Raw genomic sequence first — 13,559 nt, 5'->3', positions numbered from 1 at the left:
TATGTTCTTGTTAACGCATTCACTCTATAGGTTAAAAATTCTGTGGTTTTTGCATTTGTTTTTTTTTGAGCAGGCGGAGATAGGAGTGTCCTATCTTGCCGCACAACTATTATAATAAGCAAAGGAGTATGTATTCATTGTTCTTTTCTAATCAGAAAAGGTGTGTGATACAGTTAGCTCGGTGCCTGGCTTTTTTTTTTTTGTTTTGTTTTTTTGTTTTTGTTTTTGTTTTTGTTTTTGAGACAGAGTCTTGCTCTGTCGCCCAGGCTGGAGTGCAGTGACGCGATCTCGGCTCACTGCAAGCTCCGCTTTCCGGGTTCACGCCATTCTCCTGCCTTAGCCTCCCCAGTAGCTGGGACTACTGGAGCCCGCCAACACGCCTGGCTAATTTTTTTGTATTTTTAGTAGAGACGAGGTTTCACCATGTTAGCCAGGATGGTCTCCATCTCCTGACCTCGTGATCCTCCCGCCTCGGCCTCCCAAAGTGCTGGGATTACAGGTGTGAGCCACCGCACCCGGCCGGTGCCTGGCGTTTTCAATGAGTCAGGTTTGCACTGCTGGAATATGTATTTTTGACATAAGAAACGTGGGGGTCACAAAATACTAATGTTCTCAGACACTAAGTAAGTTTTAGTATGACATCACATAGAACAAGTTACCACTGTGTTTCTTTGGTTTTTCTTTTTTTTTTTTTTTTTTTTTTTTTAACACATGGCCTGATACATATAGGTGCTCAGTAGTTGTTGAATGAATAACATCTGGTGTTTCCTGTCATTTTTTCACAATATGTAATACTATGTATTGCATATGATACTAACCCATGTGTAATCAATTTTTCATATTTGTACAGTCTATGTAAATATAGTTTGTATTAGCTGCTTGTTATTTCCTTCAATGAGTTTATCATAGAGTATTAATAGAGTAATCCTAACTCTATTGTTGACTATTAGTTGAATTAGTTTTAGGTGAATGGTTATCATGGCGCTTATAACTACTGTCGGCGAACTCTCTTCTAGAGATAGTACAATCTCTTTTGTATAGCTGTATTATTGTTAGAAAGTCCTTTCTCCTCCAAAGGGCAGACATTTGATTCTGTGATTTTCCCCAGGGATCCTAGCAGTCCAGATTACATTCCTTCCTTTGGAGGAACAGATGGCCCCCCTGATTGTGAGGAAATGTAGAATGGCCTCTTTTCTGGGCCCCAGAGGTTGCAGTTCTCTGTGGTGCCTCTGGGACACTGGGAGACCCTAGAATTGTCCTGGAGAAGGGCAAGAGATAAGTGGATCTGGGATCTAGGAAGAGGAAGGAAGCCAGTCTGGAGGATAGGTGGATACAAAGCACTTTGAAATTAGTTATTTCTTTGGTTCTCATAGAAAGCAGGCAACACAGAGGTTATTCCTATTTTACAGGTTCAGAAACTCAGCCTAAAGAGGGACAGTGACTTGCGTGGGGTCACAGAGCCTATTAGTGTTAGAATCTCCTACTCCCATAAGAATCTATGGACTTCCTAGTCACTTCCCACATTCACTGATTTTGATCCCTGGCCCACAGTCTTCCCTACTCCAAGCACTTATCACCTACACTTGCCCTCGTCTGAAAGATGTTATGCTCTGCAGCCTCTGAACACTGTCTCCTGTACTTCAACCCCTGCCCCTATATCTGCTGCTGTACCTCATTAGAGACTTCTCTTCCTTTGACTGCTCCCTTTTTCAATCTGACATTTGCCTCCTGGCATCACTTTCTTTCCCTGTTGGTACCGTATGCTCCCTTCACATCCTCACGCCTTCTTTTGCTTAGTTTTCCTGATCATCCTCCCTGATATCCTCACATCATCAACCCATTAAATATTTGGCTTCTCTGCTCCTCTAACTAGGTTCTCACTTCCAACTGTGCCCAAATCCTAAACTACCCACTGATCAGGTTTTTCTCCAGTTCCCTACATTAGCCTTCCCAAACCTTCCCCTTTCTTCTCTTGTCTCCTACTCCCTACTCTTATCCCTCTCCCCCTGGACCCCCAGCCATTGGCCTTATCTCCTACTTCACAGGGCATATAGAAGCCATCAGAGGGGAACTTCCACAGGTTCTTGTTCCCTGAAACTCTGGGAAGGCTCCATCCTCTTCCTTCCTCTTGGTCATAGGAAGTAGTGTTTCTCCTGTCCAGAGCAAATCCCTTTACCTCTGCTTTGACCTCATCCCTTTCCTCCATCTCTGGGATCTTGTCTCACCAGGCATCTCTTCTCTCTCTTCTGGGTCCTTCAAGGTCCTTTAGTCTACTGGCCTCTTTCCCTTTTCCTGTCTATGAAAGTGCTTCCTTGACTCCACAACTCCCTCTGGATATTGTCTGACTTAAGTTTCTTTAAGAGACTCCTTGAAACTCACTGCTGTTTGACTCCTGCCTCCACTGCACCAGTGTGAAACTGCACTCTCTGAAGCTCCCAGAGATCTTCTAACTGCAAAACCCAATGGATACTTTTCAGTCTTTATCTTATTGGTGCCCCAACTGCATCTAACATCACTTCCCACTCTATCCTTCTTGAAACTTCCTCCCTTTTGGCTTCCTTGAAGCCACTTTCCTTCAAGCAGGCAGCTTAAATGTGGGTGTGATGGAGGCAGATGGCCAGATCCAGGCTTTCTCCTGTGCCTAATAGGTGTCAACTCTAAGTTATTAGGCAGTCTCTCCCTGGGCTGGGATCTACCTGCCCCATATGGAGCCAAGTCAGGTTCCAGTGACTCCTCTTTTATTGCTGATCTGGGCCAGACTCACAAAGGCCTGTGCCAGTTGCTGGCAGTGTCTGTCCCTGGAGGAGGGAAGAGCAGAGGTGAAAGGGTCAGGTATGGGGGTCAGAAGGGAGGCCAGGCTGGAGGTTGTGTGAGGCAGGGAGTCCCGGGGAACTAGGGTGGGAGCTGGGAAGGCCAGAGGGCCCCTGTATCGGCAGGGCCTCGAAGTCAGAGTTGCTGAGGATGGCTTCTCGGAGCACAGACATCTCTGCAAAAGGTACATAGTCTGCTCCTGGGGGTGAAAACCAGTGCAGATGTGGGATGCAGGTAGGTGGGGGTGGGGAGGTGGGCTGAGGGAGCGCGCTAGTCCTGGAGGGGATGGTCGAGGATGGGAGTGCCTTCCTGCCTGGCCTTCTGACTACAGACCCCGGAATGGCCCCCTGTCCCAGGTTTCTGCCTCACCGTGAGGTCTCCCTCCTCGTCGCCGGGTCCTCTGGGTCTCAAAGAAAGTCCCGTGTTCCTCCCAGCGCCGGTCACAGGCCGCACAGAGGAAATTAGACTCAAAACAGCCGCAGCAACAGCCTGGGGCAAAATTGCAACCAAGAAGAGTTTAGGAAATGGTGGTATCCCCAGGAGCTGATCACATTCTCATCTCTTCCTCAGTGACCGCATGCCCAAGGCTCTCATACTCGCTCCCCATCATTATCCCCAGACTGCATCCTATCCCCACCTACCCTGTTCCCAATATGCCTCTTTGCCCTAGAAGTTACCATGATGCCTGCAGGGATGGGGCCCAGTGGCTGCATGTTCTTCGTGGCTGTGTTTGCAGCGACATTGGGCCCTCCAGGCCTTGGGGTCAAAGGTGGCCCGTCTCTTGAGCCAGAACTCACCCACCTCCTCTGGGCGTGATGGGATAAAGCAGAACATGAGGCAGCGGCACTGGCTCACCTTGCAGGGCACGGATATGTCTGTGGGATTGGGGATGGATGGTAGGGTTAGACCAGTATCTGATAGGACCTTGCCTTCTTGTGCCAACCCCATCCTCCATCCCCGCCACCCCCATGCACTCAAACATGCTTTTTTTTTTTTTTTTTTTTTTGAGACAGAGTTTTGCTCTGTCACCCAGGCTGGAGTGCAGTGGCATGATCTCAGTTCACTGCAACTTCCACCTCCTGGCTTCAAGTGACTCTCCTGCCTCAGCCTCCTGAGTAGCTGGGACTACAGGCACGTGCCACCATGCCCAGCTAATTTTTTGTATTATTATTATTTTTTTTTTTAGTAGAGACGGGGTTTCATCATATTAGCCAGGATGGTCTTGATCTCCTGACCTTGTGATCTGCCTGCTTCCGCCTCCCAAAGTGCTGGGATTACAGGGGTGAGCCACTGCGCCCAGCCACATGCTCTCTCTCATACTTCCCAAGACATGACAGAGTACAGTTATTCCTCCACACTCAAGAGGGGCTGGTCAGTTCTCCCCTACCTGAGATGATCCGGTGCTCTCTCAACAAGTGTCCACAAAAGCATCTGGACTCATCCCCAATCCGGAAACAGTCCCATAGGTAATGGGGGCAGCGCCAGCCAATGTAGAGACCTAGGTATGCAGGATTAATAAGGAAAAGTGAGAAGTAAAAAAATTCTAAGCTCCCCCAAAGTGTTCTTACCTATCCCTTGATGGGGGTGAGGGGGTGGGGGGAACTTACCTCTCCCACCCCCAGGTATCTTTATCTCCACCTGAAAGTCCTCACCTCTACCCCTTAGATTTTCTTTTTCCTTGGGATTTTCTCATTACCCCACAAGTGTCTTCAGTTCTCTTTCTACCCAGGATCCACTCCATCTCTGTCAGCCTGCCAGAGATGACTCAAGAGAGTCTTTGGTTTCTGAGCAGGAAGATTATAGATGAAATTTTGTTTGAGGCTGAACATGAATCTCACTGAGTTCTCTGTGACCACAGGGATTCTCATCTCCTCTCCTGATCCCACTAAAGCCCAACTTTGCTTTGTTTTCTTGAAGTGTCTAAGGTGAGGGAAAGGGAAGATGATTGGCCAAGTGTACAGACAATGGGATTGAACTTTGCTTTGTTTTCTTGAAGTGTCTAAGGTGAGGGAAAGGGAAGATGATTGGCCAGATGTATGGACAATGGGATTGGCTCCTAGGTCCCGAAGAGGAGGAGGAGGTTGGATAGCCCTGGTGCTGGAAGGTAGGTGGAGGGTTTCCTCTCAAGTCTCCAGGTTGGTACCTTAATACCTCCCTCTGTGTTCCTGGTGCTATTGTCCCAGTGCCCTCTATGTACCTAAGAAGGGCTGCCAAAGGTTCTTCAAGGGTCAGGAGAAAGGGGTAGGTAGCAGTCATGAGCGGTGAAGACCAAAAATTATACGTTGTGAGGCTAAGCAAGGAGGCGTGGAAAGGAAAGTGAGGCTAAGAAGTGTCCCTGAGAGTAGGCACCAGTAAGAGGTCACAACCCTTGAGAGCTGGTGTTCAGCAGTGAGGTCTGAATCCCTGACTTCGTGACCAGTCTTGAGGTGAGGGTGGTGCTCCTCACCATTCAGATTTTCTCATTCTCCATGAGAGCTGAGAGTACCCCAACTTCTAGCCAAGAATCCTGTATGAGGCCCCATGGAGTGGACCTCCAGGTGTAGGATTCTTAGTCCCAATTAAAGGCTCAACTGAAATGTCACCTCCACTAAAAAGGTGTCCCTGACTTCCCCTGTCTGTCTGGGCTCCTCCTCTTGCCATCCGTAGCTCCTTGTGCTACTCCCATCGCAGTACAGTGCATTATAATAGACCATTCCCTTGTATTCCTATTAATCCATGAGTTCTCCAAGGGAGCTGTCTTTTCACCCATATCTCTAATCCTAGTACAGGGCCTGGCACAAAATGGTTGCTGAGAGAATGTAGATTGCCTGATTAAACAAATGAGCTCATTCCTTCAAGAGGAAGAGAGAGCCAGTATTCAGGCATAACCCTGAGGCTCCGTAACACGAATAAGAAGAGTGGCATCGTCTGGTCTTTGACTCTGGTCAGGGCCACAATTCACAATTCCGTGCCTCAGATTAAGTTTTCTTGTCTTACCCATAGTCTGTCAGGATCTAAAGCCTGTCTAGATGTGGCTTTTGGCTTTGCTGCTTCTGTCTCGATGCTGATTGCCTGTAGTGCCACTGCCCCCTTACACCAGGGAGGCTTTGTTGAGAGAGCAGGGTATAGGCAGTCACAATGCGGGTGGGCGGGAGCCAGGATTCCACTAGAGGAGTTCTGAATTCTGTCTGGAGTAGCAGGATACATTAAAAAAACAGGAGGTGAGGCCCATAGATCAAGGCCTGCTCGGAGTACCCGGGGAGGGGGAGTCAAGTCCAAGCACTAGTGTAGGAATCAGTGCCCAGCATTCAGATGAAGAAGACTGGAGTTTGAACAGGGAGACTGGTGACTATACTTCAGATTCTGTTACAAGTGTTAGTGCTCTTAAAGTGGGACAATTGGAAGGTGGCTGTGGATTCCAGTGGGACCCTCTACTCTCTGTCTTGATTCCAAACTCCCTTCCTGTTGTGGGTGGACAAGGCCTGGCGGAGGAGGAGACATTGTTTGGGATGCCGTTTTGATTCTGTCTAACACAGTCCAGTGCCACAATCACATAATCACATTTGCATGATGACATCTCTTTATGCATAGTATGGCTCCATAAAACACACAGCTGTCTTTACAGGAACAATGTCTCCAGCCTAGCCCTTTCTCCCGAGCTTCAGACCCGTATGGCCAGCTGTCTACTAGATTCTTGGGCCAGCATGTTTCATAAGCGCTTCAAATGTCTTATGCCCAATTATTCCCTCCAAACCTGGCTTTCATCCTTTGTCCTCTGTTCATCCAACACATGCCTACCAAGCATCTACCCTTTTCCAGGCAGTCAGTTAATGGCACCATCATCCTACCACTTACTTATGCCAAAACTTAGGTGGCATTCCAGGCATTTCCCTCTCTCTTATCCTATACATCCAGTGTTCCAATGGTCAGTTTCACTTTGTTAGCTTTTCTTTTCTTTTCTCTTTCTTTTTTGACAGAGTCTTGCTCTGTTGCCCAGGCTGGAGTGCAGTGGTACAACCTCGGCTCACTGCAACCTCCACCTCCCGGGTTCAAGCAATTCTCCTGCCTCAGCCTCCCAAGTAGCTGGCATTACAGATGCCCACCACCATGCCTGGCTAATTTTTTGTATTTTTAGTAGAGACAGGGTTTCACCACGTTGTCCAGGCTGGTCTCAAACTCCTGGCCTCAGATGATCCACCCACCTTGGCTTCCCAAAGTGCTGGGATTACAGGTGCAAGCCACCATGCTCAGCCTGTTAGCATTTCTTGAACCTGTCTACTTCCTAAGCCCATCTACTTCTTACCTGGTTATGACCAGTGCCTCACAATGTATTCACTTGCCTTTCCATACCTCCTCTCTTAGCCTCACAACTCCAGTCTTGTCTTTCTCCGGTCTAGCCTATTGCCAGAGTGATCTTTCAGAAACAGAAATTTGCTCATGTTATTGTCCTACTTAAAACCTTCTAGTGACTCTCAGTTGCCCTCAGGATATAATTCTAGCTTTTAGCTTGGCACAGAAATGCCTACAGAATTCTGCCCTTCTAGAGCAGAGCTGGCTCTTCTCCCCCACCACTCTATGCATCAGGCATAGTGCATTGCTGTAGATTCCTGCTGTGCCTTACCCTATCATGTCTCATCTTACAGCACTCTTTACTTGGCCACCTCTTCTTACTCATCTTACAGATATCAGCTGAGAAGTCATTCCTTCCAAGGCTTATTATTCCTCAAGCACTCCAGATAAGATGCCCCTTTTTTCCTGCTCACGCAGCAGTCTAGGATAACCTTGATTATAGCAATTTTTTTTTTTTTTTGAGGCGGAGTCTCGCTCTGTTGCCCAGGCTGGAGTGCAGTGGCGCGATCTCGGCTCGCTGCAAGCTCCGCCTCCCGGGTTCCCGCCATTCTCCTGCCTCAGCCTCCCGAGTAGCTGGGACTACAGGCGCCGCCACCACGCCCGGCTAATTTTTTTTGTATTTTTTAGTGGAGACGGGGTTTCATTGTGTTAGCCAGGATGGTCTCGATCTCCTGACCTCGTGATCCGCCCGCCTCGGCCTCCCAAAGTGCTGGGATTACAGGCTTGAGCCACCGCGCCCGGCCGATTATAGCAATTATTAGAGTGAATTATAATTGTCCTTATACTTATTGGTATCTCTCATTAGAGTGCCAAGTATTTTGGCTTTGAACCCCCACCAGCATTACCACTTCCATAGCTAGCTCAATGCCTGGCACATAGTTGGTGCTCAATAAATGTTTGTTGAATGAATAAAAACAAAGGTTACACTTGATATTTCTGTACACATCACATATACTGTTATGGACTACCCAGGACTCAACATCCCCACTATTAGGAGGGGACCTCAAATATAATTGTTCAGGGTTGAATGACACGAATTTCTTTATAAAACTTCCTGTTTAACAGGAAGATGAAGAAGTTCAATTTGAAGAAGAAAAAGAAATACAGTGGCCTTGAGGAGTGGGGAGTAGACAGGAGGTTCTAAGAAGGGGAATGAGAGAACTGAACACATCCTGCATTTTTTTTTTTTTTTGAGACATTCTGTCACCCAGGCTGGAATATACTGGCACAATCACGGCTCACTGCAGCCTTGACCTCCTGGGCTCAAGTAATCTGCCCACCTCAGCCTACTAAGTAGCTGGGGCTACAGGTGTGCACCATTATGCCTGGATTATTTTATTTTATTTTTGTAGAGATGGGGTCTCACTATCTTATCCTGGCTGGTCTTTAACTCCTGGGCAATTAAGTGAGCCTCCTGGCTCAGCCTCCCAAAGTTTTGGGATTACAGATGTAAGCAACCTTGCCAGCCAGAATTTGCAAGAAAATAAGAGTAACCGAATATGTTAATATAGCAAACAAAGCCATTTCAATGCCTGAATTGAGACTGGGAAACAAATGAGATCACTATGACTTTCTTGGCTCGGTGGCAGGGCGGGGTGGGGGTGGGGGGGCAAGGGCAGGGAGGTGGAGGGTTCCTGCATGGGAAAGGGGAAAGTAAATTTCACGGAGGAGGGATAAGCATTTAGAATTACTTGGTTGTCTTTATATTTTAGGCCTGTCATCAGAGCTCTGTTCCCATCATAAAGGGAAAGGAAGTATGAAGGACCGAAATAAATGTCATAACATCTATTGAATTCAGTCTAGAAAGACCTGAATCCTTATAGCAGGTCAGGGTGGCCCTCTTACTGAAGGTAATCCCTATAGATACGAATTTCCATAACACAGGTAGACATGCTCATGCACAGGATGGCATGTTTTTACAAGTTCATCTGTACGCAGCATGCCACTAACAGGACTTTCAGGAGGACTAATCGTAGGCTGAGGCTTGGAATCAGCAGGGCCAGAGGACACAGCTCTCCCCTTTGGTAACAGAACTCAAAGCTTTTGGGCACCCAGCATGGGCCTGGCATGCAGGGGTGTCAGCCTTTTAATGGAGTTCCACCAAAGGGACTAAGGTCTTTGTCATGTCAGAACAGCAAGTCTCCTGGGGACTGTCCAGGGTCCTGGGCCATCTCTGCTTTAGGGTCTGTAGGCTCTCTAGGCCCTATATCTGGGGTGGGCCCATGACCCTTCTGTTTTTAATAATTTTAGTTCAGCTACCTGTTTCTACCTGGGCTTTATATGAATCTCCCCACTTTTTGTCTGCATCCACCCTTGTATTCCTTGGCCCACTTGCCTGCTTCTTTTCCACACAGGTGGTACTGCCATTTCCAAAAGGGGCAGCTATCTGCTGAATGTTCAGGTTCCCAGATCTTTTGGATTAGAGGATGCCCATGGGCCTGTCACAGGCCTCTGTAAGGCCACATGGGCTCACCTGTCTGGATGGCATTCAGGGCTGCATCCTTCTCCCACTGGAAAAGATTGTTCACCTGAGCACCAAACTCCTCTCTATGCATTGCCTTAGCCACTTCCACCAGCTCTGTCTGCTTAGCAGGGACCACTGGGCGGGCTGTGTAACCTAGGATGGGAGGGGATGAGTAACCAGGGGGAAGTGAGAAGGCCCTAAAACTAAGAGAAGGGGCCGTGTCCAAGAGTAACCCAGTCTCCTCCTCCTGGGGCAAGTCAAGAACAGTGAACAGTAGTGAGAACAGGACAGGGGAGAGGACAGGTGCAATTACAGCTAACTCCTTTCTTCTTCTTCTTCTTGCCTAGTTGGTGTCCAGGTTGGGCTGTGTGATCAGTGCTGTCACTGGCATCTACTCCCTTTTCAACCTCTCCTGCTTCTTCCTCCTGCTTTTCAGATGCGTCCATTTGGACCTGGGCTGAAGGGCCTGAAGGAGAGTGTTCTGGAAGGCTCTCAGATTCAGAGAAATGGGTAGACCTCCTTGTCCATGGGACCTCATTGGAAGAAAACTCAGAGGAGAGGTCTTCCTTCAAAGTATCAGAGGAAGACAGAGAGACATAGTTTCGTGATTGGGGAGGAAGAGTAAGGTGTTTCTCTGGTACCACTGAGATGGGACTATCCAATGAAGCCTCATAGGTAGGGGTCCCTGAAGGAGTCTCAGAGATGGAAGGCTCCTGATGGATTTCAGGGGAATAGGCCTCTACGGGGATCTGGGAAGGGGATGGCACCAAAGGGGATTCAGAGGTATGGGGCTCTAAGGGGGTCTCAGAGGTGGAAGGCTCCAAGAAGCTTTCAGAGATACGGTTCTCCTGTAAGTCCTCAGCAGAGGGGTCCTTTGAAAGGGGGTGCTTCTCTGCATCCATGGTGGTATGAGGCTCTTCTGTGATCTCATCTGCTTCCATCTAGTGGTAGAACAGGGTACAGGCTTCATTAGTTTGGAAATAGAGGGCCTGTAAGTCAGGGCACAGCCCAGGGTTCGCAGTGCATTATGGAATTTGGATAAGATTCTCAGTGCACCTGAGATATCAGAGGGAAACAACATGAACTCTGGGTCTTAGAGTGTGATGCCAGGAGGTTCACCCATGTGTCCAGACCTCATATGGCATGCTGCTGTGGCTTGTTAGGGAGGTGGAATTTAAAGATTGAAAGACTGAAGTAGTTAGAATCTCATCAGTAGATGGTAGCAGAGAACCATGTCCCAGGAGGGAGTCTGAACACCGCCACTTGGCCAGTCCAAGAGCAGGGTCCTTGGCATTTTGTAAAACCCTGGCGGTCAGACCATGGAGTTTTAGAGACTGGCAATACCAAGCCAAAGTTGGGGTTGGCTCCTGAGAGTGCAGGGGAATGCTATGTCGCATAAGGCAAGACTCTGCATGCAGCCTGGTTTTGTCTAAGCACCACACACATCTTCCTCCCTTAATGATGTCATTCATGTTCAAAGCTTCAACTACTTCCAGTTGTGTACCAATGACTCCTAAATTCAAATTTCTAGCTCAGACCTCTTTCAACCTCTGTACTTCACACTCATATCCACCTGTCTGCTGGCCTTCCCTTCCCTTCCCTTCCCTTCCCTCCCCTCCTGTCCCCTCCTGTCCCCTCCCCTGCCCTCCCCCTCTCTCTTCCCCCTTCCCTTCTCTTTTCTTTTGTGATGGAGTCTCGCTCTGTTGCCCAGACTGGAGAGCAGTGGCGCAATCTCAGTTCACTGCAACCTCCTCCTCCTGGGTTCAAGTGATTCTCCTGCCTCAGCCTCACGAGTAACTGGAATTACAAGCATGTGCCACCATGCCCGGCTAAAGTTTGTATTTTTAGTAGAGACGGGGTTTCACCATGTTGGTCAGGCTGGTCTTGAACTCCTGACCTCAGGTGATCTGCCCTGCTTGGCCTCCCAAAGTGCTGAGATTACAGGAGTGAGCCACCATGCTTGGCCCCTGCTGGGCATTTCTAACTGAGTGTTTCCACAGGCATCAAAACTGAACTTTGGGAATTATCCTAGTCTTCTCCTTTTCCCTTAGACTCCATCTTCAAACAGGCACCAATAACTGTATTTCCTATCTTCTAAATATTCCCCAAATGCATTCTCTCCTCTCCCTTCCAATTTTATTCAAATTCTCATCATCTTCAGCCTTTGTGTGACAACTTTGCCCCTCTACTTCCATCCACAGCATTTTAATCCATTCACCCATTCTTTCATGGATTTATGTAACTTATACTTTTACAAAGAGCCTAATCTGATGCTTTTACTGAGCCACTGTGCTAAGCTCTAGATTGAGCTGAGTCTGAGAGAAAGACCGAATAACCAACAATGGCAATACAAATAAATTAATGTTGTGCTGGGGTGAGCCTAGGATACTGTGGGGAGGGGGATATACCTAATTTATCCTGTAAGGATGTAGTCCTCTTTCCTGACCCAATCAGGATCTTTCTAAAGTGCAAACCCAACACTGGCACTTTGTGGCTTAAAAACATTCCATGACTCAGTCTAAAGGATTAAGTCCAAATTTCTTGGCCCTGGCATTCAAGGCCTGTCATCATTTTCAACACAGCCTGAGGATTCCTGCCTTAAATTTCCATGCTCCCTAATTTCCCCCCATGTTCCAGAGAGACTAGATATATCACTCCTTAAACTAATCAGAGCCTTTTTGAAGTGGACGTTTGGGAAGGGAATTAGGGGCAGAGGTAGGATTATGGGGAGGAAGATGACCAGAGTCAGCTAGAGAGTAAAGGGGCCTAAGGGTGGAGAACCAGAGGATGGAAGGTGAGGAAGGGGAAAGAGAAGGGGAGGAGGAAATTGGGTGGAGGAGGAGAGTAAGGATGAAAAGTACAGAATGTGGGCCAGGCATGGTGGCTCATGCCAGTAATCCCAGAACTTTGGGAGGCCAAGGCGGGTGGATCACTTGAGGTCAGGAGTTCGAGACCAGCCTGGCCAACATGGTGAAACCCCGTCTCTACGAAAAATACAAAAATTAGCCGGGCATGGTGGCCCGTGCCTGTAGTCCCAGCTACTGGGGAGGCTGAAGCAAGCAAATCACTTGAACCTGGGAGGTGGAGGTTGCAGTGAGCCCAGATCACACCACTGCATTCCAGCCTGGGGGACAGAGCGAGACTTTGTCTCAAACAACAACAACAACAACAACAACAAACGACAACAAGAAGTACAGAATGTGAAGGGACTGAGGGGTGGGAGAGAGACAGAGGTCTTAGGGGGAGGAGGGGGAGGGCTGTTGGAGAAATTACCTACCTCTGGGTTTTGGCTTGGTTGTTACAAGTCCTTAGGTCAAGACCTTGCCTTAGGATGACAGGGGGAGGTGTTGATCCTCAGGGAGGGAAAGCTCTTGGTTGTGGACGTGCCCCAGCTGCAGGCCCTGCGTGTTGAAATGCCTTGCCTGAAAGTCTGCTATCTGGGGAGGGGACTTGGCTATCTGCAGAACTTCGCAAAGGAGCTCTGGCATGACCTGGGGAAGTGGGTAGGGACAAGGGGTCCAGGGCCAATGAGGGAGGGGCTTGACTGAAGCCTCCGGAACCCGGGCCAGGAGAGTAGGCACAGGTCACCAGGGCAACTGGAACGCCTAGTAGTCTCCGTGGCAACGGCGGTCTAGTCACTTCCCCGGTGGGTGCGGTCTCCTGAGGAGCCTTGCATTGGGCCTCGAGGGGGCGAGCCCAGGGGGTTTACTTCTGAAAAGTGGGGTGTGTGTTGCGGGATCTCTGTGAGCGAGTGTCTGGGTAGGATCTGCGGAGATCTGTGCGTATATCCGGGGGAGTCTGGGATTGTGAGGATAGGTTTCCTTTGAGACATCTGTGGGCCGGTCGTTGGGGGTTGTGAGGATCTGAGGGGACCTCGGGCTCTGTGCTTGGGTGAGAAAGGCAGGGTCTTGGGTAGCGGGGCGGGGGCGGAGTCTGTGTGTCCTCGAAGCCCGGC

General features: G+C 48.8%; 5 protein-coding genes across 9 annotated transcripts in view; 1 reads left to right on the top strand and 4 right to left on the bottom strand.

Annotated features, from left to right (window-relative positions):
• Positions 1–13,559, bottom strand: part of HINT2 (histidine triad nucleotide binding protein 2) — a 546,951-nt gene that overhangs the window by 2,778 nt on the left and 530,614 nt on the right. The gene's annotated exons all lie outside the window — the stretch shown is intronic.
• Positions 1–13,559, bottom strand: part of SPAG8 (sperm associated antigen 8) — a 454,367-nt gene that overhangs the window by 5,949 nt on the left and 434,859 nt on the right. The window lies entirely within an intron of this gene.
• Positions 1–13,559, bottom strand: part of TLN1 (talin 1) — a 501,447-nt gene that overhangs the window by 116,287 nt on the left and 371,601 nt on the right. The gene's annotated exons all lie outside the window — the stretch shown is intronic.
• Positions 1–13,559, top strand: part of RECK (reversion inducing cysteine rich protein with kazal motifs) — a 394,564-nt gene that overhangs the window by 24,185 nt on the left and 356,820 nt on the right. The window lies entirely within an intron of this gene.
• Positions 1,328–13,550, bottom strand: FAM221B (family with sequence similarity 221 member B). 2 transcript variants are annotated; one of them, XM_050762182.1, is made up of 7 exons: positions 12,882–13,550; positions 9,918–10,545; positions 9,614–9,757; positions 4,199–4,309; positions 3,489–3,686; positions 3,181–3,300; positions 1,328–2,798 (listed from the first exon to the last, which is right to left on the bottom strand). In XM_050762182.1, exons 2-7 carry the CDS (start codon positions 10,543–10,545, stop codon positions 2,761–2,763), a joined length of 1,239 nt encoding a protein of 412 aa, XP_050618139.1. In that variant the 5' UTR covers positions 12,882–13,550; the 3' UTR covers positions 1,328–2,760. The 2 variants fall into 2 exon arrangements, with proteins under 2 accessions (XP_050618139.1, XP_050618138.1); XM_050762181.1 differs by lacking the exon at positions 1,328–2,798 and adding an exon at positions 2,805–3,010.

The sequence above is a fragment of the Macaca thibetana genome, chromosome 15, assembly GCF_024542745.1.
Source record: "Macaca thibetana thibetana isolate TM-01 chromosome 15, ASM2454274v1, whole genome shotgun sequence".
Classification (NCBI taxonomy): Eukaryota; Metazoa; Chordata; class Mammalia; order Primates; family Cercopithecidae; genus Macaca; species Macaca thibetana.
Note: the sequence above shows the minus strand (reverse complement) of the source record. Positions and strands in the feature narration are given on the sequence as shown.

Excerpts from the sequence above, each read along its gene's own strand:
- FAM221B (XM_050762181.1), bottom strand. The coding sequence starts at position 10,545 with ATGGAAGCAGATGAGATCACAGAAGAGCCTCATACCACCATGGATGCA. Across the intron at positions 9,758-9,917 it reads GAAGAAGAAAGGAGTTAGCT|GTTACACAGCCCGCCCAGTG; the intron begins GTAATTGCACCT and ends CTCCCATCCTAG. Across the intron at positions 3,011-3,180 it reads ACGAGGAGGGAGACCTCACG|GAGCAGACTATGTACCTTTT; the intron begins GTGAGGCAGAAA and ends TTTCACCCCCAG.